Genomic DNA, 22,500 nt, shown 5'->3' with positions numbered 1-22,500 from the left:
CCGTCCCAAGAGTCTAGGATTTTTTTTTTTTTTTTAATTTTTAGCCTGATGTAAATTGTGTCCATAGCAACAGTTGGGGATGGTGGGTAACATTCCTCTCTCTCTCTTCTCCATTGCCATATTTTGAGGTTTCATCCCTATTTGTCTTTTTATTTATTTATTTAACTTTTATTCTTTCTTTTTACTTACTTTTTCTTTTTTTTATCTTTTCTTTCTCCTTTTTCTTTTCTTTCCTTTCCTTTCCTTTTCCTTTCCTTTCCTTTCCTTTCCTTTCCTTTCCTTTCCTTTCCTTTCCTTCCTTCCTTTCCTTTCCTTTCCTTTCCTTTCCTTCCTTCCTTCCTTCCTTCCTTCCTTCCTTCCTTCCTTCCTTCCTCCTCCTCCCTCCCTCCTTCCCTCCCTCCCCCTCCCTCCCTCCCTCCCTCCCTCCCTCCTTACTTACTTACTTACTTACTTACTCAAATGAATAAATTAACAAGTAAAGAAAGCAAGAGAGTAAAACATCTTTCTTATTTATTACATTTTATTATTCTGAAGTGTTTTGAAATACTTGGCATGGAAAGAAAGTCATCAAGTAGCGTTAGATTCAATTCACAGATGTCATTCTATATTGAGTGGCGGACCTCCACATAACACGGGGAAATAACGTGTCATTCCTCTCCGTAGTGAAGCGAATAGTGGACAGCGGCTGTGCTTAGTTAGGAATCCATTGGCAGAGCAGGCCGGGCAGAAAGACAGCTCACAGCCTACCCACCTGCTTAGCCTCCCCTGTGGAATGGGTGATTAATGGCCACCTAGGGAAGGTACCCCGTGGTAAGCCAAATGTCACAGCGCGCCGTGACTTGTAATAAGGGACCCTAAACCAACACAGACGCAGCGGTCCGGGAGATGGAGATTAGCGGCGTGGTGGTGTTAAGGATGTGCGTGGTGTCTTTATCGCGTCCTGCTGAACCAGTAAATGAGTAATGTGTTGATTTTATTAGGGGTTAGTTTATTATATGCCATTATTATACTCGCAGATAGCCTGTGTCTCGGAATTTAGTGATGATGTTGAGGGAAAAGTATTTGAACTCTGCTTGTTTTGTTAAGCTTCGAGTGCAGTGTTGATGGTGTTGGGTTAAAAATTTTTGATTATATTGGCGATTTTGCTGAGTTTAAGTCCTCCCAGTAACATTGCACCAAGCAGCTCCGCGCCGCGCGTGTGTTGTGTGTTCTGGTGATGCATTTCAGTTCATCATCACAATGCCTTGAACAAAGTAAGGCCTGAACACTTCATAAAGATACCGTACGATCTAACATCCTTATTCATCTGAACTCAAGTATGCACAGGCCAGGTAGAGAAGAGGAGAAAAAGGAGGAAAATCTAGTGCAGTGATCGTAATGACAAAAGTAACAACAACAACAACAACAACAACAACAACAACGACAACAACTAACCTTAACAACATAATCTGGGTGTTCAGTCCCAGCACCGTCTATCTTTTGCCTTCAGATCGGAAGCTTTCACTGCAGCAAAACAGGCTGTACAATAAAGAAAAAAAATATCAACTTGTGGTATTCACGGCAGACATGATTTCCCTTTTAGTTAATAGCTGGAAACGCCCAAGCTTACACGTTAATACTCATAGATAGATAGATGGATATATAAATAGATGGATAGATAGATGGGTAGATAAATAGATAGATAGATAGGTAGGTAGATAGATACATAGATAGATAGATAGATAGATGGATGGATGGATAGATAAACAAGTTAATGATTACAACAGGCGTCATCTAAATGTACGTCAAAATTAACCGAACCAACTCGTCCCGTTATCTTCTTATTAGTACAGTTTACAGAAGTACTGGTAACTCCTTTCAGTACTGGGACACATTTTTACCTTGAGATTTGTTTATGATTAGACCATTTTATTGACATTAAGAAAAGTCTATGGAGGTCATAAAATTAATGGCCAGTGTCTTCACAATTTTAATGCCCCACATGAGTTTCTGAAGCTGTATAAAATCACCAAACAGTAAGTAGAATGAATATGGAAACGCGTCATGGTACTGATGGGGTTAATAAAGCATGTATACATGTTCATATACCTTTAAGAAAATGACATACAAGATAATAAAGAAAATAAATAAGACGTATATCAACATTGCAATTCTACATTTTAGTCATCCATTTTCTATAAGACAGAGTTAACCATCACTCCTGGTGGTGGTGGAATGGTGGTCAGTCAGTGTTATTGCCAGTGCGTTGTGTGTGTTCCTCCTGAGTCTGACAGGCTGACACTGGTTTTGTCCTCCCAGCAGCTTAGGTAAGGCCCTGCAGTCACGTGAGTTTGCGTCATGGTGACAGGGACTCATGGAGAACAAAATCATCGCTGAATTATGTGTCATAGGATGAAAATAGGGAGGAAAACAATAGCTGGTGTTTAGTTACTACGTGGCGCCATGACATCTCGGCGGCTCCTCTACCTCCTGTGTGTGTGTGTGTGTGTGTGTGTGTGCGCATTTCTATTAAACTCTTACTTGACAGTAACAGTGACGCTTATTAGCTTAAGTAACGCGGGGCAATTTCAGTTAGCAAAAATATAACGAGCCATTGAAGAGTTTGAATTATTTAGTGCTATCATTTGCGGCTTTTATGATTAATTTGATCAACCACAGATGATTTCACTTAATACCATAACATTATGATAAAAAAATTACAACTGGACTATTCTATCATTAATATTTTTGTTTTCAATGGTGCCGAGTTTTCAGTGCACGCCGTAATGGTAACAAGGCAACGCTCGTTCGAACCATTCCAAACCACTCTTTGCTGTACATTGTGACGTAATCCTACTCTGTGATGGGATGAGCCATGTTGTAATGCTGGTTCAGAAGATAAAGGCGCTTATAATGAAGTTCTGTGTGTCTGAAGTAGATTTAGTTAATGGGAAGGCTAATGGAAGGAAATCCGACATTCCTCGCCTCCCCATGCCGGCCCCTCCTCCCTCCTGCCCCTCTCTCTCTCTCTCTCTCTCTCTCTCTCTCTCTCTCTCTCTCTCTCTCTCTCTCTCTCTCTCTCTCTCTAAATCGCTTACGTCAGTTCCCTGTGTAGTCGTAAGGTACTTCAATAACTACATTTCACTATAAGCCACGCAAATTACATCACAGCGGCAGCCTCGTCACAGTTAGAGGGAATGTTAATTAGTACAGAGAAGGAACGGCTAACCATCGCTCTAGGCTGGAAGATCGTAAGATTCTGCATTACTGTCCATTAAGCGAAGTGAGAGTATTTATGACCTGCAAAGCGTATTTCTTATTTATGTACTACGAATATAACAGTTCATCAATCGTAGAAAAAAGTAAAGAAGACAAACTTAAACGAAAATAATGAAGCGAGAATGAAAACTATTGATTCATTCAGTCAAATAATCCCTCTTAGTTAAGTAAGTACAATCAATGACAAAAGAGAGCATCAAGCGTTACTGAATCACGAAAAAAAAAAAAAAAAGATGAAAGAAAGATAATAATTTTTCATAAACTTTAAAAAATGAACCCGAAAAATCAAATACCTAAAAAAAATAAATTAAATCAACTAATTAATGACCAAATAAAAACAAACCTAACATATTCCTGTGACTCCCGAAAAAAAAAAACCAATAACCTTCTTAGAAACTTGATAAAAATAAACACGAACAAAATTAAATAAAACAAACCACGCGAGAACCCAACTTATCATTCCTGTGTCCCTCTGAAAAACACTCCTTATAGAAATTAAAACCTATCAAACTACGGACCATAAAATAATCTATCATGAAATAATCTGGCCAGCGTTATCATTTCCTTCCCTCCATGAGTCACTATCCCTGGAAATGACTCGGTGGTCCGGAGCTTCACTGGGGGGTGCGGGTGGGAGGCAGGAAGTGAAGGGGTAGGGACGGGCAGGGTTCAAAGGCGGGGGTGGTAGGGCGAGGGTATGACCAGGCTCGAGTGTTGAGGGTTCGGGGGAAAGATAGAGGGAAAGTGTGTGTGTTAGAGATGGAGCGATATGATGCAGGAAAAAAAAAAGTTGATTCATTTATTCTCTCTCTCTCTCTCTCTCTCTCTCTCTCTCTCTCTCTCTCTCTCTCTCTCTCTCTCTCTCTCTCTCTCTCTCTCTCTCTCTCTCTCTCTCTCTCTCTCTCTCCCTTAACTCGGGATATTTCTGAGGCTCACACTTCGAGCAGGAACTGACACCTTTGAAAATGACATACTTTTTACTTGTGTACTGAAAGGGTTTACAAAAGGTGCATTGTAATTGCCAGAGGGAAATAAATAAACTGAAGAAGAAAACTCAGCTAGAGGAATTAGAAAGAAAGAAAAACTAAAATAATACGCATTGCAAAGTATGGCGGCTTTCTTGTTGAAGCTGCAAGTGAAATGTGCTAAGCCAGGTCACGTAAACAGTCTGACAGCAGGTGAATATAGAATGCTACGTAAGATTTGATGTAAAAATGAAGTGTAAGTTTGGGGTCTTATGTAATTAATCAGTTTGAGTTCTGGTCATGTAAAACTATTATTAATTAGTTATAAATGGGGAATCTGTTCGGTTGATTACAGGTGATATCAATGTGCTCTGTGGAGTGTAATAAAATCAGGAGGCCACCGTTAGCGGAGTCTCAGAGTGCAATGTTGGCGCCTACAGGTACGCTACTATTTCTTACTCGGCAAGGAAAAGAAATCGGTTTGAATTCGGAAACAATCTTCAGGTAATAGTGATACCATTAACACATTTATCCATGTAAGGAATCTAGTGACTGAGTGGGCCATTTTTTTTCCCCCTTGGCTAGTTCTCTCTTACATAAAAAGAAAAAAAAAAGATCAGTATCATAAAAAAATTCAATCACTACTAGAGCTTCTTTCATTTACAGCTTACTCCTCCTAATGCTTTCCTCCTCCTCTTCCTCCATTTCTGTGCTGCTACATACATTAGATTTCATTAACACCACTTAACCGTAAATGTACCAACGATCATTTGTCCTTCGAAGTAAACTGTGGTAGATCTTTTGGGCCACAGACTGCCTTAATTCTTGACACAGTTTTTGGAGACGGTGGCGGCACTGGACTCGTGGCGGAATGTTCAAAGTGTTCCCCGGAGGATTCATTAGCAGGGCAGCCACACATCCGGCGGCGCCACACGTGCACGCTGTGGGGCAGGGGCTGAGGGAGGTGCTGGCTAACATTGGCTGCTTAAAATGTCGTCAAGGTTCTTTGTAGTTTTGGTGTACGTGTCCAGTTGTGCTTGTCGACGTGCCACGCTTGACGCCACAAACCAGCTGATGAGTTTGTTTTATATATATATATATATATATATATATATATATATATATATATATATATATATATATATATATATATATAGATAGATAGATAGATAGATAGATAGATAGATAGTATGTTCTTATATTTTGCACTCCTCTCTTCCTAGCTTCTTTTCTTCTTTTCTTCCTTCACTTCTTCCTCCCTTTCTTTCGTTTCTCTTCTTTTACCTATTCTTTTCTTTTTTGTCTCCTCCTCCTCCTACACCTTCTTCTTCTTATTATTATTATTATTATTATTATTTTTTTTTTTTTTTCTTCTTCTTCTTCCTTATATCCTCCTTCTCTCCCCCTCCTCCTCCTGTCACCACCACCACCACCACCACCACCACACGCCAGCTTTCTACGTGGCGTTGGTGGCCAAAGTCACGCTGATGGCCCCGCTGTAATAAAAACGACACATAACACAAAGGAAAAGCCGAGCTCGTCCCTCCTGAGCAGCCTCGTTAGTGCTGTGAAAGACGCCGCGGCCGGAAAGAAGGGAGGAGGGTTTTGGTGGCAGGACAAGTTATGACAGTCAGCGCACGTAGTGTACTAGAGCAGCGTGAGTGTCAGCGGGCGGCGTGTGGGGAGGTAACCGCCCCTGCTGGAGAGCGTTGGTGGTGATGGGGTTTGACGGGCCTACCGCTGCTGGCAGGCTCCCATGCTCTCCAGAGACGGCATTTCCTTCCCTCAATAACTCATCAGGGGCTGTATATAGTAGTACCTCGTGTTTGAGAGTTGTGGGTGATTCTTTTTTCTTCCTTTCCTCTTGTTTCTCATTTCCCTGTGTGAGTCTTTGTCATGAGCGCGTTTCTGTCACTTTAGATTAAACTCAGTATATCTAAGCGCCCCAGGATCTCAGTAGCACCGTTTTCCAGTGCCATAGACGTGGTTATTGTTAGTTCTCAGTGACACTGTAGAAGTGTCGTTAAGGCGTCACTAAAATCATTAAAACTTTTCTAAGTCTCAGCAGCCACACAATGGAGAGAGAGTGCGTTCCCAAGCTATACATGCATAAATATGTTCTTTCTAATTCATTGTTATAATTTTCTTGTGCAGCTTCCTATTTAGCGCTGCTCATCTTAAGTAATTCAAGATAACAAAAAAGTATACCTTTTCCAATGTATCGGACTTGAAATCTTGTGTTGTGTTACCGAAGGGCAATGAATACACACTTCACTATGTTACTCCAAAGGGCCAAGAGTTCACCTGTCTGTCTTTGCATCTCAGTCCTCCATAGGATCTCGTGCGGCGTGATGCGTCGGGTTTTATTTACCGAAATACAGACCCAAGATCATGAAGGCTGAGGTTCTGCAGCAGGTTGTGGAATGTTTCCTTTTTCTTATTGGAAGCATTCTTTTGTCCGTATCCCGCTGTGGACATAAGATATGATCCTGTCTTGCGCATTGTCCATCCACTTCAGTGAACAATGAATAATGAAATGAAAGCAGAACGAAAATTGTAAAAATTGTGTCATAAATGTTTTGAAATAAAAACTAGTGATGAGTGAATCCCATTCGCTGGAAAAAAAAACAAGAAAAAAAATAATTGCACCTAAATTATGTTTATCTGAAAATTAGAAAGAGCGAAGGTGTGGCACTCGTGGTGGAGTGCAGCGACGCAGTTTGGTGCAGACCTGGACGATGTTTTTCAACGTTATTAAGATAATTCTCAAGCGATAAATAATCCCAGAGTGTAGAAAAGAGAGCGTTGTGTTCGTTGTGAAGGGACTATCCCTGTGCCCAGCGCTGGTCGGCAAGTTTTCCTTCCCTGCCCTCAAGAAAATAACAAACAAGACTCAAGAAAAAGATGGACATTCCGAAATATTAGTCATAATTTCAATAAACGTTGCTTTTTGATGGTTTGAATTTATGGTAACTGTTTGAACTGTCAAGTGCAAGGCAAACACCGATATATAAGATATATTTTTTTACCCAACACAGCACGGTGCGCTCCGGTTACTGAGTAAGCATTTACTTCCTTAGTGAGCAGTTAATCTCGCCTTCATGTCTATCCTTCAGGTGAGGCGAGGCAGCGTGGCGGACAAATGAATCATTCACGCCGTGCAGTGCACACAACACTGCCGACGCCACACAGGCAGCAGGCAGAGGCCACACCCCCGTCCCCGTACCGCCAACCTTGCAGTACCTCCGCCGCGCCTCTGCCTTCTCGTGTCGTGTTGTCTTCTAGATTAGCTGTACAAGTTCAGTATCAATATTTGCGTAGAAATGTATCATGCGATGTAACACTCCCGGGTGACCGACACGCGGGAACCACAGACATCTTGAGTCGCCGTGGTAGGTAATATAATATACGGGTATAGTGTGTATGTATACGCCCATGGTACGAAGGAGACGAATTATTTATTTGTATGTTTATATTTCTAAGAGGGAAAGAAGGATGAAGTAGAGAAGCCAAGAGTATCAAGATCTGGGCAGTTAGCGAGCATTTTTTAGAGGTGACTGGAGAAATCCGATTCTCATCCCTCGCTCCCTCCCTTCCTCCATCCCTCCTCTCTCTCGCATCCTTCCCCGCATCCCCCAGCCCTGCTCCCCCCCTGGTACCATCCCTTTGCCCTGCCCCCATTGCCGCCCCCTTTACCCATCCCTGCCTTGCCCTGCCCTGCCCTGCCTTGCCCTGCCCCGCCCCGCCCCACCCCTGCCCTGCCCCGCCTCCCACCCTAATAGAGGCACTGAAAGACTCTCTTGTTCAGTGCCAGCAGCAGCAGCCACCGTGGGGCGGGAGTAGGGGAGGCTGAGGAATGAGAAAGAGAGAGAGAGAGAGAGAGAGAGAGAGAGAGAGAGAGAGAGAGAGAGAGAGAGAGAGAGAGAGAGAGAGAGAGAGAGAGAGAGACGGGGGGGAGGGAGGAGGCAAAGAGGAGATAATGATATACATGCATACAAGTAGTTTACATTTTATGCATACTTCACTCTCCTCATACATACAAATGAATATTCAGGGCGAGTGAGTTAGGCAGCGTGGCGTGTCGGCGGGCGGGGTGGGGGCGGGGCGGGGCGGGGCGGGGTGGTCTTGGGCGGAGAGGGGTGGAGAGGGCAGTGCCGGACCTGCCCCGCCGGGAGGATACCCAGCCGCCGCCTTGTCGGAGGGAAAGAGTTCATGCTTTTTTTTTTTTTTTTTTTTTTTTTTTTCAAAACCATCCTCGTGCCGTCACGCCGAGCACCCGCCACGCTGCGCCTTCCACTTATTACTATCTTTTTCTTGCTCTGTCTCCTATTTTTTCTTTTACATAACAGTTGCAAATTAGCAAACTTTGCCCTTCAGTCCACGATGTCCCGTCAGTCTGTCAGGCTTTCCCTTATCTTTATCCTCCTCGTGCTCTTATAACACACACACACACACACACACACACACACACACACACACACACACACACACACACACACACACACACACACACACACACACACACACACACAGTTTTGTTTTGACCAGAGAAGCTTGAGTCTGACGAACACTGCTGGGAGTGCAACATTATTGTCATGGTAATAATGTGTACGTAGCGAACTTTTACCGTAACTCGCCCCGCCTTGTCTCGCCTCGTCCCTTCTCTTCTCGTTTCGTCTCGTCTCGTCTCGTCTCACCGCCTCTCCCATTCCAACCGCACCACAGGAAGCCCGCGAGTCCTGACGCTCACTTGACACCGTCTGCAGAGACCGAGGTTGTATTTTGCTGTAAATGACTGGTTACATTGTGCTACTGTTGAGGGGCGGCACGAGGCGGGGGTGGAGGTGGGGTTTGATAGGGCGGTGACTGGTAGGAGCAGGCTTGGTGGAGGGAGGCTTGGTTGGGCAGGGTTGGAGGAAGCAGGGGTCGTGAAAGCAGGGCTGGTGGGGCAAGGATCATGACTTGGGTTTTGCTTTTGACTTGGAAACTTGCATGACGTGTTTCTGATTTATGTAACTTTTTTTTTCTCTTCTTCCACAGGTGAGCGTCTGTGAGTCTGCAGGTGAGATGTGCGTACTTATCTGTTAGTCCTCACCTGTTCATTCCTCCTCCTCCTCCACCTCCTCTTCTTCCTCCTCCTCCTCCTCTTCCTCCAAATATAGGTTGTTAGTTACATTTTTTTTTTCAATGGTTGCGTTTAATGCGATGTGCTTTCTCTTTCGCAGATTTTACTTTACGTTATACTTATAAGAATTTTTAATAGATATAATTTACAACGTCATATGACCCTGTTGTTGTGGCACGTCATTCAAATCAGTCACTCCTCCTCCTCCTTCTCCTCTTTCATTAATAATTTTAAGGTTACGCATCGTCGCCAGCGTGAAATCGAAAGTGCACTTCATACTGAGCGTCCTTACTGTGTTACGGGAGTGCAGGCGATGTGGGATGGTGCGGAGGAGAAGGGTGGAGGGGTGGAAGTGCGGCGCGACAATGAGCCCACTAATGATGCAAACAAACAGACGAATATAAATGAGGCGCACGAGTGTGATTGATAGTGTTGTGTTGTGCGTGAGAGGAGGGCGATGTGTGAGGGTGTGGGCTGAATGAATGGACTCAGGCTGGAGGGATGCGGGTGTAAAATCTGATGTGTGTAGGAGGAGCAGGAGGAGGAGGAGGTTGAGGAGGGAAGCAAGCAATTGGGAGGAGTAAGCTGTAAATGAAAGAAGCACTAGCATTAACTGAATTTCTGGCATAATGGTGAGTAAAAATAAGTATGAAATCTGATGTGTGTAGGAGGAGGAGGAGGAGGAGGAGGAGGAGGAGGAGGAGAAGAAGAAAAGCAAACCGTTGGGAGGAGTAAGCTGTAAATGAAAGAAGAAAGGAGTAAATTAAGGATAAACAAAAGAAAAAAAAAATGACTCGAGACAATAGTGATATAAATGAGGAAATTACTGAAGCAAGATTTATTAAATAATACACGCCGACAAATAAAGTGTGGGAAACTGAGGCACCGTTAAAAAGTATCACCAATCACAGGGGCATCTTTGTTGACGGGTGTGTGAGAGGGCGATGAATTTCCGGGCGTTGTGTGACGATTGGGTTCCTGTCACTGGGCCGAGGTGAGAGTCTATTGACAGTCCCCCACCCTCTCAAACCATGCCACCTTCTTCTGTCTGTCCTCCCCTTCCTGTCACGTCTCATTTGCCCTCCCTTCTTCTGTTAAGTAGGGAACGGAATAGGTTGTTGTTATTGTTGTTTTTTGTTGTATGTTTTCTGCGTTTAACTCTTTGAATTGCATTTTGAACATGTTTCCTTCATTATTAAGAACTCTGAGACATCTTCACTTGTCCACACCACCTTCAGTCTCCAAACTATGTAGAAATTGGAAGGTCTGTTCTTTTGCATCCAGTTCTTCCTTGTATGTGCCTTTAAGTATATAACACACTACTTCTGCTTTTGTTAATTGTCTCATGTTAAGTTCACTAGTGACATAAATTAGATGGTTTAATATTACCATTTATCTTTGCTTTAGTGATGTGAATAGCAAGGGTGGTGTGAGAAGAACGGTTTGCACTTAGTAAATAGTGACCATGAAAGATACTGATAGAAGACAGCAAGGTATGCAGCACTGGCGAAGATTGAGAAATGCACTCTAGTAGAAAATTAAAGGTTCTTAAAAGTTGTAAGTGCATATGGAGAAAATATATATATTAGAAAAAGGATTAAGACATAACCTCCGTATACTTCTATGGTTAAGACATAATTGATAGCAGCACGTGGGTGAATCTTGGCCTCGGTAATCATGGCAAAAAAAAAAAAAAAGGGTTTCGCTAACTTCCGGGAGATATGAACTAGAGACCCCCGAGCCGCCTCCCCAGTTATTAGGGGAGTTACGTTTAGTTGATAAGCAGACCATCAAAAAATCATTACCGGATCAGCTGTTTAGTCAGGCACAAGGAAGCAGTTTCACGCCCATTGGGAAAGGAAAGAGGGGAAGGAGCGCTGGCCAACACTCTACACTGCCCTCCTCTCTATTACTTCCAGAAAGCTGTAATTGAAGCTACACTGATTTTGAAGGTGTTCTCATGGTTCTAGGGGCAGAATAACAATATTTCTGAATTATTAACATGGGGAAAAGTTTTGAGAACCTAATTAATAATTTGTGGCTTTTAAAAAAATGTGGCCTTTGAAAAAAAGTAGAGAGAGAGAGAGAGAGAGAGAGAGAGAGAGAGAGAGAGAGAGAGAGAGAGAGAGAGAGAGAGAGAGAGAGAGAGAGAGAGAGAGCGTTTCAGAGTATGTCTGTGTAGCCTCAAGGTTTACGCTCAGACTCAAGGTTCAGGCACGGACATTTCCCCTTTTTTTGTGTGTGTGTGTCGAGGCGCGAGTGTGATGGGCCTCATTAAGTACACTCGATGGGCCGGAACCTTCTCCTCTCCCCCCACTTCCCCCTTCCCCAAATCCCTTTCCCCTCTGAAGTGACCTAGTGCCGCCTCTTCCCCTCAGCCTCATCCCTCATCCCTCAACTGGTAAGACACGTTCCCCCCTTCACTGTCACGAGCCCTAACCTTTCCCCTCCCTCATTCGCCTATCTCGCCTTCCCTTCAGCTTCCATTCCTCTTTAAGCCTCGTATCTGTCTTCCTCTCTCTCTCTCCCTCACACCCTTTGCCGATGCTTCCTTGACTGTTCATCGCTACCCATCTCCCATGTCCCTTCCTCCTCCTCCTCCTCCTCCTCCTCCCGTCACTCTTCCCTTTCCTTCACCCTCTCACTCTGTTTCTGTCACTCAGTTGTATAGTTCCCTCATTCTCTCTCTCTCTCTCTCTCTCTCTCTCTCTCTCTCTCTCTCTCTCTCTCTCTCTCTCTCATTGGAAAACTCGTATCCGCGCTCCTTCTCGTTGTTCATCCTTCCTCCACCGCCTTATCTGTGTCTTGCCGTCTCCCTTGCATTCCCTTTACCCACTGTCAGCCTCCCTCCACAGTGATCCAGTACCCCTGCCCCCACTCTCTCTCTCTCTCTCTCTCTCTCTCTCTCTCTCTCTCTCTCTCTCTCTCTCTCTCTCTCTCTCTCTCTCTCTCTCTCTCTCTCTCTCTCTCTCTCTCTCTCTCTCTCTCTCTCTCTCTCTCTCTCTCTCTCTCTATGGGGCCCCAGGAACTTGTGGTGTGGGCCGAGTGTGTTGGATTGCTATACCCTTTCTGACCCACTCTCTCTCTCTCTCTCTCTCTCTCTCTCTCTCTCTCTCTCTCTCTCTCTCTCTCTCTCTCTCTCTCTCTCTCTCTCTCTCTCTCTCTCTCTCTCTCTCTCTCTCTCTTTCCCCTTCTTGATATTTATTTCCCTTCCCTTTTCTTTATTTCCCTCGTTTTTTTCTTATCTCTCCTTCTCTTTGTTTCCTTTCTTCTTCTTCTTCTTTCATATTTATTTATTTATTTATTTATTAATTTGGTGGATTTTCTCGTGTTTTTCTTGTTTTCGTTAATTTTGTTTTCTTTTCATTGTTTTTCTTGTTGTTTCTTGTGTTTAGTGTTGCTTTGTCTCTATCTCTTCTTTCATTCTAAGTTGTTTGTGGTTCATTGTGGTCTCCTCCTCCTCCTCCTCCTCCTCCTCCTCCTCCTCCTCCTCGTCCTCTTCTTCTTCTTCTTCTTCTTCTTCTTGTTCTTCTTCTTCTTCTTCTTCTTCTTCTTCTTCTTCTTCTTCTTCTTTCTTCTTCTTCTTCTTCTTCTTCTTCTTCTTCTTCTTCTTCTTCTTCTTCTTCTTCTTCTTCTTCTTCTTCTTCTTCTTCTTCTTCTTCTTCTTCTTCTTCTTCTTCTTCTTCTTCTTCTTCTTCTTCTTCTTCTTGTTCTTGTTCTTGTTCTTCTTCTTCCGTATGCCCTCTTTATTCTCCTTTGTTTTATGGTGCCGTTTATCTCTTCTTATCTAATTCCTACTTGTATTTATTTTCTTTACCACAACGTTATCAATCTAGTAATCTTCTATTTTTTTGCCTTATTTTATCTATCTATTTATTCATCATCTTATATCCTTTTCAATTTCTATTTATTCTTTATTTTATCATACTTTTTGCAACCATTTCTTTTTTCTCGTCTTCTTTTTTTATTCTGCTTGACTTTTCTTGTTTATTTATTTATTTTTTTTTTCTTCGTCAGTCATCCTCTGCTTCACCTTGGCGCTCCTTGTAAGTCTTCTCGAGTGCGTGTATTAGTGTGCAAGGCTTGATTCTCTACTGTTGTGTGTCATTGTGTGTGTGTCGGAGGTGGGAGGGGGAGGGAAGGAGGTAGGGAGGACGTATCTGGCTGGGACACACACACACACACACACACACACACACACACACACACACACACACACACACACACACACACACACACATTTACACCTTCCTACACCGGCCTACACACACGCCCACTTAAACACACTTCACCCTAAACGCCGTCTCCTCCTCCAACCTACTTCTCGTCCTCCTCCTCTTTCTCCATATCTTTTCCTCTTCCAGAAACTCTTGCTGTACCTCTTTTTCTTCCTCCTCCTCTTGTTCGTCCTTCTCCTTTATCTTTTCTTCCTTCTCTCTGCTCTTCGGTTCGTAGTGTCTCTCCACCATTTTTTTTTCTTTCCTGCTACACTTCTGCTCGTGCTGCTTTTCTTCCTCTCTTCCACCTCCTCCTCCTCCTCCTTTTCCTCGTGGTGGAGTGCCACATGGCCTTAATGCCAGTAAGCTGAGTCTCCCTCGAGGCCCAACCGCTGTGCCAGGCCCGCTGTGCTGTTATGGTGGCCAGCGTGGCGGCAGAGGCGGCTTTAGAGAGGACGCAGGAGGACACGCCTGGGCGACAATATGAACGCTCAGGGGCCGCATGGACTCGCTCTCTGAATGTTTACGAAGCCGTCACCTCGTCCCTCAACCTTTGCCGGGGCGGGGACAAGCACGGGGAGTGTTCGGGAGTGTCGGCGTGACTGTACTGCTGTAGGGCGGGGCGTGGTGAGCCTGTGAAGTGTGACTGCCAGTGTCGTGATGGTGGTGGTGGTGGTGGTGGTTGTGTTTATCGTGGATGTCGTTATCTTCATTTATGTGGTATTGTTACTTTTGTTGTTGTGTTTGTTGTTTTGGTTTTGCTAGTTTTATATTGTTATTATTAATGTTGTTTTTAATAATCATTGTCATTGTTATCTTTGTTATTATCATTATTACTATTATCATTGTTATTGTTAATATTATTATTATTATTATCATTATTATTACTATCATTATATTTGTTATTATTATTATTATCATTATTATTATTATTATTATTATTATTATTATTATTATTATTATTATTTTTATTATATTATATTACCTATATCATTATTAACATTATTATTATCATTATCATAATTATCATTATTGTTGCTGTTATTATTATCTATATTACTTATCACTTATTATTAATGTTATCATTATCATTATAATTATTTTTTTATTATTGTTACTACTACTACTACTACTACTACTACTACTACTACTACTACTACTACTACTACTACTACTACTACTACTACTACTACTACTACTACTACTACTACTACTACTACTACTACTACTACTACTACATAGTCACCAGCACCATCACAACCATAAGAAACACACACACACACACACACACACACACACACACACACACACACACACACACACACACACACACACACACACACACACACACACACACACACACACACACACAACCGGCAGTCGTGACCGTGAGAACAGGTAACTGGATACCAATTAAGAAGTGGATGTGATACTGATCTTTTTCCCCTTTTGCTCTCACTTCCCTTTCCCTCATCCCTGGCGCTTACCTTGTTTCCTTCACACACCAGCCCACCCAGACACACACACACACACACACACACACACACACACACACACACACACACACACACACACACACACACACACACACACACACACACACACACACACACACACACACACACACACCTGCAGTTCTTGTCATGTGTGGTGGTCATTTGAAGGCTGAATCGTGAAGTGCGTGGTGGATGCAGGTTAGACTCAGCAAAGAATAGGAACACAGGATCAGTCTGCATGGCTTGGTCCTCTCCGCACGTCTGCCTTGTTTTCATATTTTGTGTAATTCCTTGTTAGATTAGACATGTGCTTTCGTCTTGGGTTGGCAATGTAAGTTTTGATTTTGAAAATTTGAAGTCGTGAGAAATTATTATGATGGAGGCTGAGATGCTTGTGTTTCGGTTGTTCAAATTTTAATGAAGTGATGTCAGCAGTGGTAGTAATGGTAGTGTATGGTTTTCGTGTGGCTAATATTCCCAGTGTTATGTTGTAGTGTTTATTGGTTGTTCATGTGTTCTGGTGCCGTTCAGTAACTGGTGTTGGTGTTGACTTGAGGTACCAAAGCAGGTCAGCCAAATACTTCAGTACGAGTCTTTAAATTATGATTCTCCTTGACGGCATCTTCACATCCTCGGCGGCGTCTTACTTGACAACTGTTAACAGCCTCTTGTGAAAGCTATCGGGGGCTTCAAGTGGATTTTCAAAAATGTTATGATAGTTCAACGAGGATTCTGTATCGCGAATGAGAAAAAAAAGACCCGTGAGAACCTAACTAATTATATATGTGGCCTTTGAAAATAGTCATTAAGAGAGAACAAAGAGTTTCAAAATACTTGCCATCCATCGTGGAAAGCATCGGGTGTCCGTTCTCTCTACACACGTCGCTCCACCGCCCTCGTGCACCAGGACACTCACTGGACGCTCTGTGGCTACGTCATCTCGCCGTATCATTCATACATCTTCAGGTTTTAGCGTACAAGTGAATAATATAGTGGCAATGAAAAGATGATGTTTACTACGTATACTAGTAAAGGAAGGGGGTTTGCTTGTAGAAATGGACACTTGCCTGCAATGTGCATCGTTAAGGAATGAATGAAAGCTACTGGGAGAGATAAATCGCACTAGAATTTAAAGAATCAAAACAAACAAGACGTCAATGTATCGCTTAAAAATTGGTGAAAATTACTGGAAGAATTCAAACGCTCCATAATTAATAATTTGTAGCAGTAAAACACAAGAACTCAGTGCATCGCTTAGGAGTGCATCAAAGTTTATGGTAGAAGTAAAGCAAGTCAGAATTTGAAGCATTAAAACACCAAGATTTGAATGTACCGCGTAGGAGTCGATGAAAATTTTAGAATTAAGAAATAAAACGCTTTAGAATTAGTAACGATAAAACATGAAGTTTCGAATGAGTAAGGATTTGGAGTAAGTAAAACACGCTAGGATTTGGAACAGTAAAACCCACGAGTCTTGGATGTGAGTGACGAGGAAAAGGCGAGCGTGCTACATGTTGGAAAGGCGGCAGGACCCTGGTGAGGAGTGTGCACCTGCTGGGAGTGGCGGCGCGAGTGGCCGATAGCGCTGAGTGAGGGGAAGTGAAAGGGAGCCAGACGTGCCGGCCAGACCCTTTTCCTCTGGGTGGCTCCCCTCTCCCCTCCACGCCGCGCACTTCTCGCTGCTCTGAAGGGACACAATGGCCAAGTAAAAATAGCCACTCGTAATAATGCTGAGGGAGGGCGAGAGTGTGCTGGAGGGAGCAAATAAACAGTTTTCTCCCCGCGCGGTCGACAATTCATCGCTGGAGTGGACGGCCGTGTTTATTTGGAGAAAGAGCGGCTGTAACGCAAGCCTCGGGACGCCATGCAACCCTCCGCGCTGTTGCTCTTATCTCAGCTTTCTTCCCTCCCTCGCTCCCTTTTTTTCCCACCACCCGACTTCTTCTTGATACTTTACGCGTCAGTGTTGCAAAAAAATAATGAAGGCTGTAGCGTGAGCTTCAAGAGGGTGCGAAAGGGTAGCGGCGGCGGAGGCGGCGGCGACGGCGGCGGCAACAGCAGCAGCAGCAGCGATGGCGGACAGAGCAGCGAGGAAGGCGCGGCTGTTGCATCGGGAGCAGCAGCGGCGGCGGCGGTAGTGGTGCTGTTAATTCCTGCCAGTGTTTAATACATGGACTGCGGCGACCGGACAGCTGCCTCCGTGTTGTGCCGCGGCTCGATGCTTCTCTTCCAGTGTTATTGATGCCTATTTGTTTTCTCACCACCACCACCACCACTGCCTCTGTCACTGTCACCGCCACCGCCACCGCCGCCGCCGCCGCGCCTCCGGGCCTTTAATATCGAGGTATGCCCGGGCGTTGTTCTGGGGCACAACAAGATGGCCGCCGCGCGTTAGCAGCCTCCACGTTATCTGATGGACGGAAATTAATGTGTTTATTTTTCGAAGTCTTGAGCGGCGAGGGGATTAATTATGCCCTCGTTCTGAGTAGGCCTACGTGAGCCCGCTTGAGGACAGGCGACGGTAGGCCTACTGGTCACGCCTCATTGCCACGGTGATGAATTAACGAATTTAAGAATAAGCCAAAATTTAAATCGTGGAACGTTTAGTAAAGGAGGGTGTCAGGGGTGCCAACCTTTGTTTACCTCCTGGCCAGCCTCAATCCACGCCCTGAGAGCATTAACTTAACGCGCCCTCGACATCACCTTCTTTCTCCCTTCCCCTCCTTCCTCTCCCTCACCCTCTCCAGACCCCCAACCCTCTTAACACTTGGTAGACGCTTGTAAGAGGCAGGTTGGTGTGCCTGTCGGGAAGCCGCGGCACATGTTGGCAGTCCTGCGTGCTCAAGGATTTATTTATTTGTTGAGCCCTTTTTTTGTAGTCTTGTTGTTGTTTAGTGTTGGGGCAGAATGCATCGTAGCTCACTCTTTTTTACACCCCTATTTGTTTTTACTTTATTTTTTTTTTGTTAATTTATTATTTCTGCAAATAATATCGCTACTTTAATTTTGGTTTCTTTCTTGTTTTAATTTTCGTGGTCCCATTTTTTATTAACGTTTTATTTTCTCCCTCAAGCGTTTCTCCTCTGCTCGTCCTTTACAACCACCACCACTACACTGCCTCCTCCTCCTCCTCCTCCTCCTCCTCCCACAAGCCTCTCCATCACCCTTCTTCCTCCCTCTCTCCCTCTCACTCCACTCCATCATCCTCTTGAATCCGTCGTTCCCTGCTTGTGGTGCCTCCTCTTGAACCTCATGTAATGCCCTCGGTACTCTCTCTCTCTCTCTCTCTCTCTCTCTCTCTCTCTCTCTCTCTGGTGAATAATATAAAATCATGTTCTTTACTTTATATTTGCTCATGAGATTAGCTCAATAATTATTCATCTTGTTTTTTTTTTATTGTTTTTGACGTGTGTGTGTGTGTGTGTGTGTGTGTGTGTGTGTGTGTGTGTGTGTGTGTGTGTGTGTGTGTGTGTGTGTGTGTGTGTGTTTACTGCTGAGTGTTTCACCTTACATACATTACAAGTTTGTGGAGTGACGTAGGTACAGGGTGTTGAATCGGAAACATTGTACATAAACAAACACTTGGATCACTTGCTTCGCGGTTCACAGCTTGGTGACAACTCTGCGTTCTGTCCCTCACTGGTCTCAGCGGCTCCTCGCGAACACTCGGGACTCGCTCACTTTGCACGGAAGTCTCACTCACTTTGCCGCGCTAACTACGCCACTTGTTCTTGCGTCACCGGTGAACACTTCAGGCCCAGAGCTGCTCAAGGCTCGAGAAGCAATATGCCGACCACCGACGCCAGCAACTCGAGCCGTGAAAGACTACGTAAGTACGTGCGCCGCGCATGGCTGTTGGTCCCGTGCTGATAATTTGTTTTGCACTTTTGAACTGAACATATACTGATGAAGTAGAAATATGATAAACTTACAAACTAAATATAAACTTGAAATTAAGTACAAACAAAAATATCAAAGAAAACTTAAATAAATACGTAATTATAGATAAATGTTAGAGGATGGGCGGGGGAAGAGCCACCGCTTCGCTGGTCCAGTCCCCAGCAGCGCCGCGGGCACAGGTGGGGCACAGCGGGGGCGGGTGCGCTCAGCTGCCTCTGAAGGACTTGACTCACTACCAACATACTTAACCGTAAACTTCAAGTTATATAACAGAACGAAACTCAGCCATGTTGCTGAGAGGGAGCATTGTGTTCATTACTAATACATATATACAAAACACGACTGCATTAAACTGCTACGCCATCAGCAGCCTGACCAAGTCGGGGCTTTGGTGTGTCTCAAGCCCGTCACATCGGCGCGCTGAGTCGCCGTGACGCAAGCCCTTGCTATCTTAACAACCAGCACTGCACATGACCGACTTGGGCGCAGACGAAGACTTCCATAATACTGCATCGGATGGGAGGAAGTGACTGACAGGGAAGGGAATCGCGGAGAAATATCACGTGTGTAATAACTATTTTACGATGACTTTTCTACAATACGTTTCATGAACATGTTCATTTGCAACAAATCTTAAATGTACATAACGATCCATGCACGAAATGTCTTATCTATGAAATGTCTTATGCAAGATATACTTCATTATAAACAACATCCATACGATATGTAGTAAGTGATACACTGCGGAATGAGTGAGCGGGGCATCGAATGTGCGGTTCTTGCCTTCCCCGGCGGCAGGTTGCAAGCCCAGGCGCGACGCTGCTTCGCCGTGCGTGCCACGCCCACACCAGGAGTATCACGGCAGGCCTCAGTTCGGAGAAAACAGACTGACAGTAATTTACATGAAGATCATAACAGCACACTAGAACACCAACAGCCGCTGCCAACACGGCCACGAGGCGCCACCACCTCAGCACCGAGCAGCCGCTGCTGCCTCCACACGCCTGTATCACCTGCTGGTCTTCCACTGCTGGGGCGGCGGCACAGACCTGCTAGCCAACCCTTGAGAAACCTGGCATGGCTCACTCAGTATATCTGGTGTTGAGCTGTGAGCTGGTGAGGCATTTGTGGGGGTTTGTGGAGACCTGTTATCCGTCCACAGAGCTTCCCCTCCATCGCGGGACAGGAAGGTACTTGGCGCCGACTGCGGTGTGGAGGGGTACTCAGTGCCACATGGTGGCGTAGGGGTAGGACGAGTACTGGAAGGCGTAGGGCTGGGAGGAGTAGCACAGGTTCTGATGCAAGAAGGGGCTCACGTTGGTCTTGTGCATGGGCAGGGACGGCAGCGGCTCCTCCTTCATGGGGCGAGGTGGCTGCAGCTCAACAAACTCCCCTGAGGGTGACCCTGGTGAGCCCCCTGGGGACACGCCGCCTCCTCCAGAGGTTACATTTGTGCCCAGCTCAGAGGGCAAGTCTGGGGAGCCGTGGTTGGGTGGCTGCGGTGAGGCGCCCCCAGGGTAGTAAGGGGAGCCTGGGCCGCCATACACTGGGGCAGGCGGCAGCAGGCGAGAACCGATGGGCGGCAGCGTGGTGAGGGAGGTGGGGGTGACGGTGCAAGGGCTGCTCCCTCCTGTGGTTGTCATGGAATTCATGGTGTTCATGGTGGTTACAGTATTCATGGTGGCCATGGTGGTGGCCATGGTAGTTATTGCATGGAGACTACCGTGGGCTGGCGTGGTGCCGTAGTGCGCTGGGGGCCCCTGGTCTGGGAGGAGGTACTTATTCATCTCAGCACGGTCGATACTTTCTAGTGAGTCCGCTAGACAGTCCGACACGAAGGCTGTGTCTGGCACGGGCCCTTCGTGGTGTCCCCTTCCAGCCACAGGGGCCTCCGACGGTGAGTGTGGAGGGGACAAGGGGTGCAGCCCCACGCCGTAGGTGCCGGCCTTGGACGGGCTGTTGTGGAAAGAAAAGTATTAGTATCAACCCTGTGTATTACACCGCTACCTCCAACCCCAACAATTACAGCAACAACAACTATTAACAACAACAACAACAACAACAACAACAACAACAACGACGACGACGACGACGACATTATCATCATCATCATCATCTGTGCATAACTACCATCACATACTCCTTTATTCCACACCCTCATTACCACTCATTTTTCCCCATTCCGATATCATTCTGTTCCTCCCCACACCAACCACAACACTGCACCTCATCCCGCCACGCACACCTTCCTCCTCCTCACACCTCAACGTTGCTCGTGAGTAAAACTGACTTTAGAACTCTGCCAAAACATAAGAGAGTGAGTGTGGATGGAGTGGGCGGGAGGGCGCGGCGCTGGTCACGGAGGTGCGAGCGGCAGGGGGAAAGTCAGGCCGGGATTATTATGATAATAGAAGGCAAATAAACAGACACGTGGAGGAAAATAGATATAACCTTCGCTGACCAGTAGGGGAAGACGGATTGGGGTCGCTAGTTGAGAAGGAAGAGGAGGAGGAGGAGGAGGAGGTGCGAGGGGAGTGGTGGATAGGGAGACCTGGGGGTGTGATGGTGCGGCGGCTGGGACTAAGGATTGCAGGCGAGTGGAGGGTGTGGAAGTGGTGATGGCTGACTTGTATAGTCGTATAAGATCTTTTTGAAGGCCTAACACACACACACACACACACACACACCTGACGAAGTGGTGGGAGGGGGGAAGGTCTTGCAGATTGACTGGGTTCGGTTTGCCCACAGTCTTCACATTCTCCTTCCTGCGCCGTGGCTGGTACTTGTAGTCCGGGTACTCCTGCTTGTGTTTGCGGCGCAGGTGGTCAGCCCGCTCCATGAAGGGACGCTTTTGGTCCTCCGTCATGCCTCTGGAGGAAGAAAGAAAATCAGGTTAATGGAGAATTACGATAGAGCCACTGACCAGAAAATTAGATGAAAAGGAGTGAAGGATTATTGAGAGGGGGAATTTAATACAATGCTTTGAGTGTTTTTAATGTAGGAAAACGAGTTACAGGTGAATATGAAGAGTGGGAAGATAAAAAAATTGAAAGTTTTATAGTAGAGTTTCTTGACCTTTTCCGAATCCATGTTTCCTACAACCAAAGATACAGGCCAGCCACCCCTCCACTACCCCTTCCACCCACCATTAATAACTCTTGCTAACATGTGGTCGCAGACATTATTGTTGCTGCACTACTAAGGAGAATGTAAATTGGGGTACTGCTTGACCATTCTTAAGAAGTATATATCCTTTTAATAAATCAGTATCCCTCGTAAGAATCCGCCATTTCACTGCCATACACGCCCCACTACCAGACCATCATAAAGTAGATTTCAGTAGGCCATATTAGGAAACTATGCTTTTTAGGAATAGGTTTGAAGCGTTCTATTCAGTGGTTCAAGTAGGTATCGATAGAAGCTCAGGTCGCAATATGTGCTTCCAAAATAGCCTTGGTGACTCAATGCATTCTTCACTACAATGAAGCTTTGCAAATTAGCACGAAGCCATTTTAGCAGTCTTACGTGATTTGAATGTG

General features: G+C 45.1%; 1 protein-coding gene and 1 long non-coding RNA gene across 3 annotated transcripts in view; one reads left to right on the top strand and one right to left on the bottom strand.

Annotated features, from left to right (window-relative positions):
• The window catches only part of LOC123520485, a 119,130-nt gene that overhangs the window by 31,952 nt on the left and 64,678 nt on the right, over positions 1-22,500 (top strand). The gene's annotated exons all lie outside the window — the stretch shown is intronic.
• Positions 18,391-22,500, bottom strand: part of LOC123520481 (transcription factor Sox-10-like) — a 23,917-nt gene continuing 19,807 nt past the window's right edge. For both annotated transcript variants that reach the window (XM_045282749.1, XM_045282750.1), the window contains exons 3-4: positions 21,649-21,831; positions 18,391-20,917 (exon numbers count right to left, since the gene is read on the bottom strand). In XM_045282749.1, the coding sequence (XP_045138684.1) occupies positions 20,185-20,917; positions 21,649-21,831 (916 nt within the window). In that variant the 3' untranslated portion in view covers positions 18,391-20,184. The remainder of the gene's footprint in view (positions 20,918-21,648; positions 21,832-22,500) is intronic.

This window comes from Portunus trituberculatus, chromosome 47 (assembly GCF_017591435.1).
Source record: "Portunus trituberculatus isolate SZX2019 chromosome 47, ASM1759143v1, whole genome shotgun sequence".
NCBI classification, from domain to species: domain Eukaryota; kingdom Metazoa; phylum Arthropoda; class Malacostraca; order Decapoda; family Portunidae; genus Portunus; species Portunus trituberculatus.
Note: the sequence above shows the minus strand (reverse complement) of the source record. Positions and strands in the feature narration are given on the sequence as shown.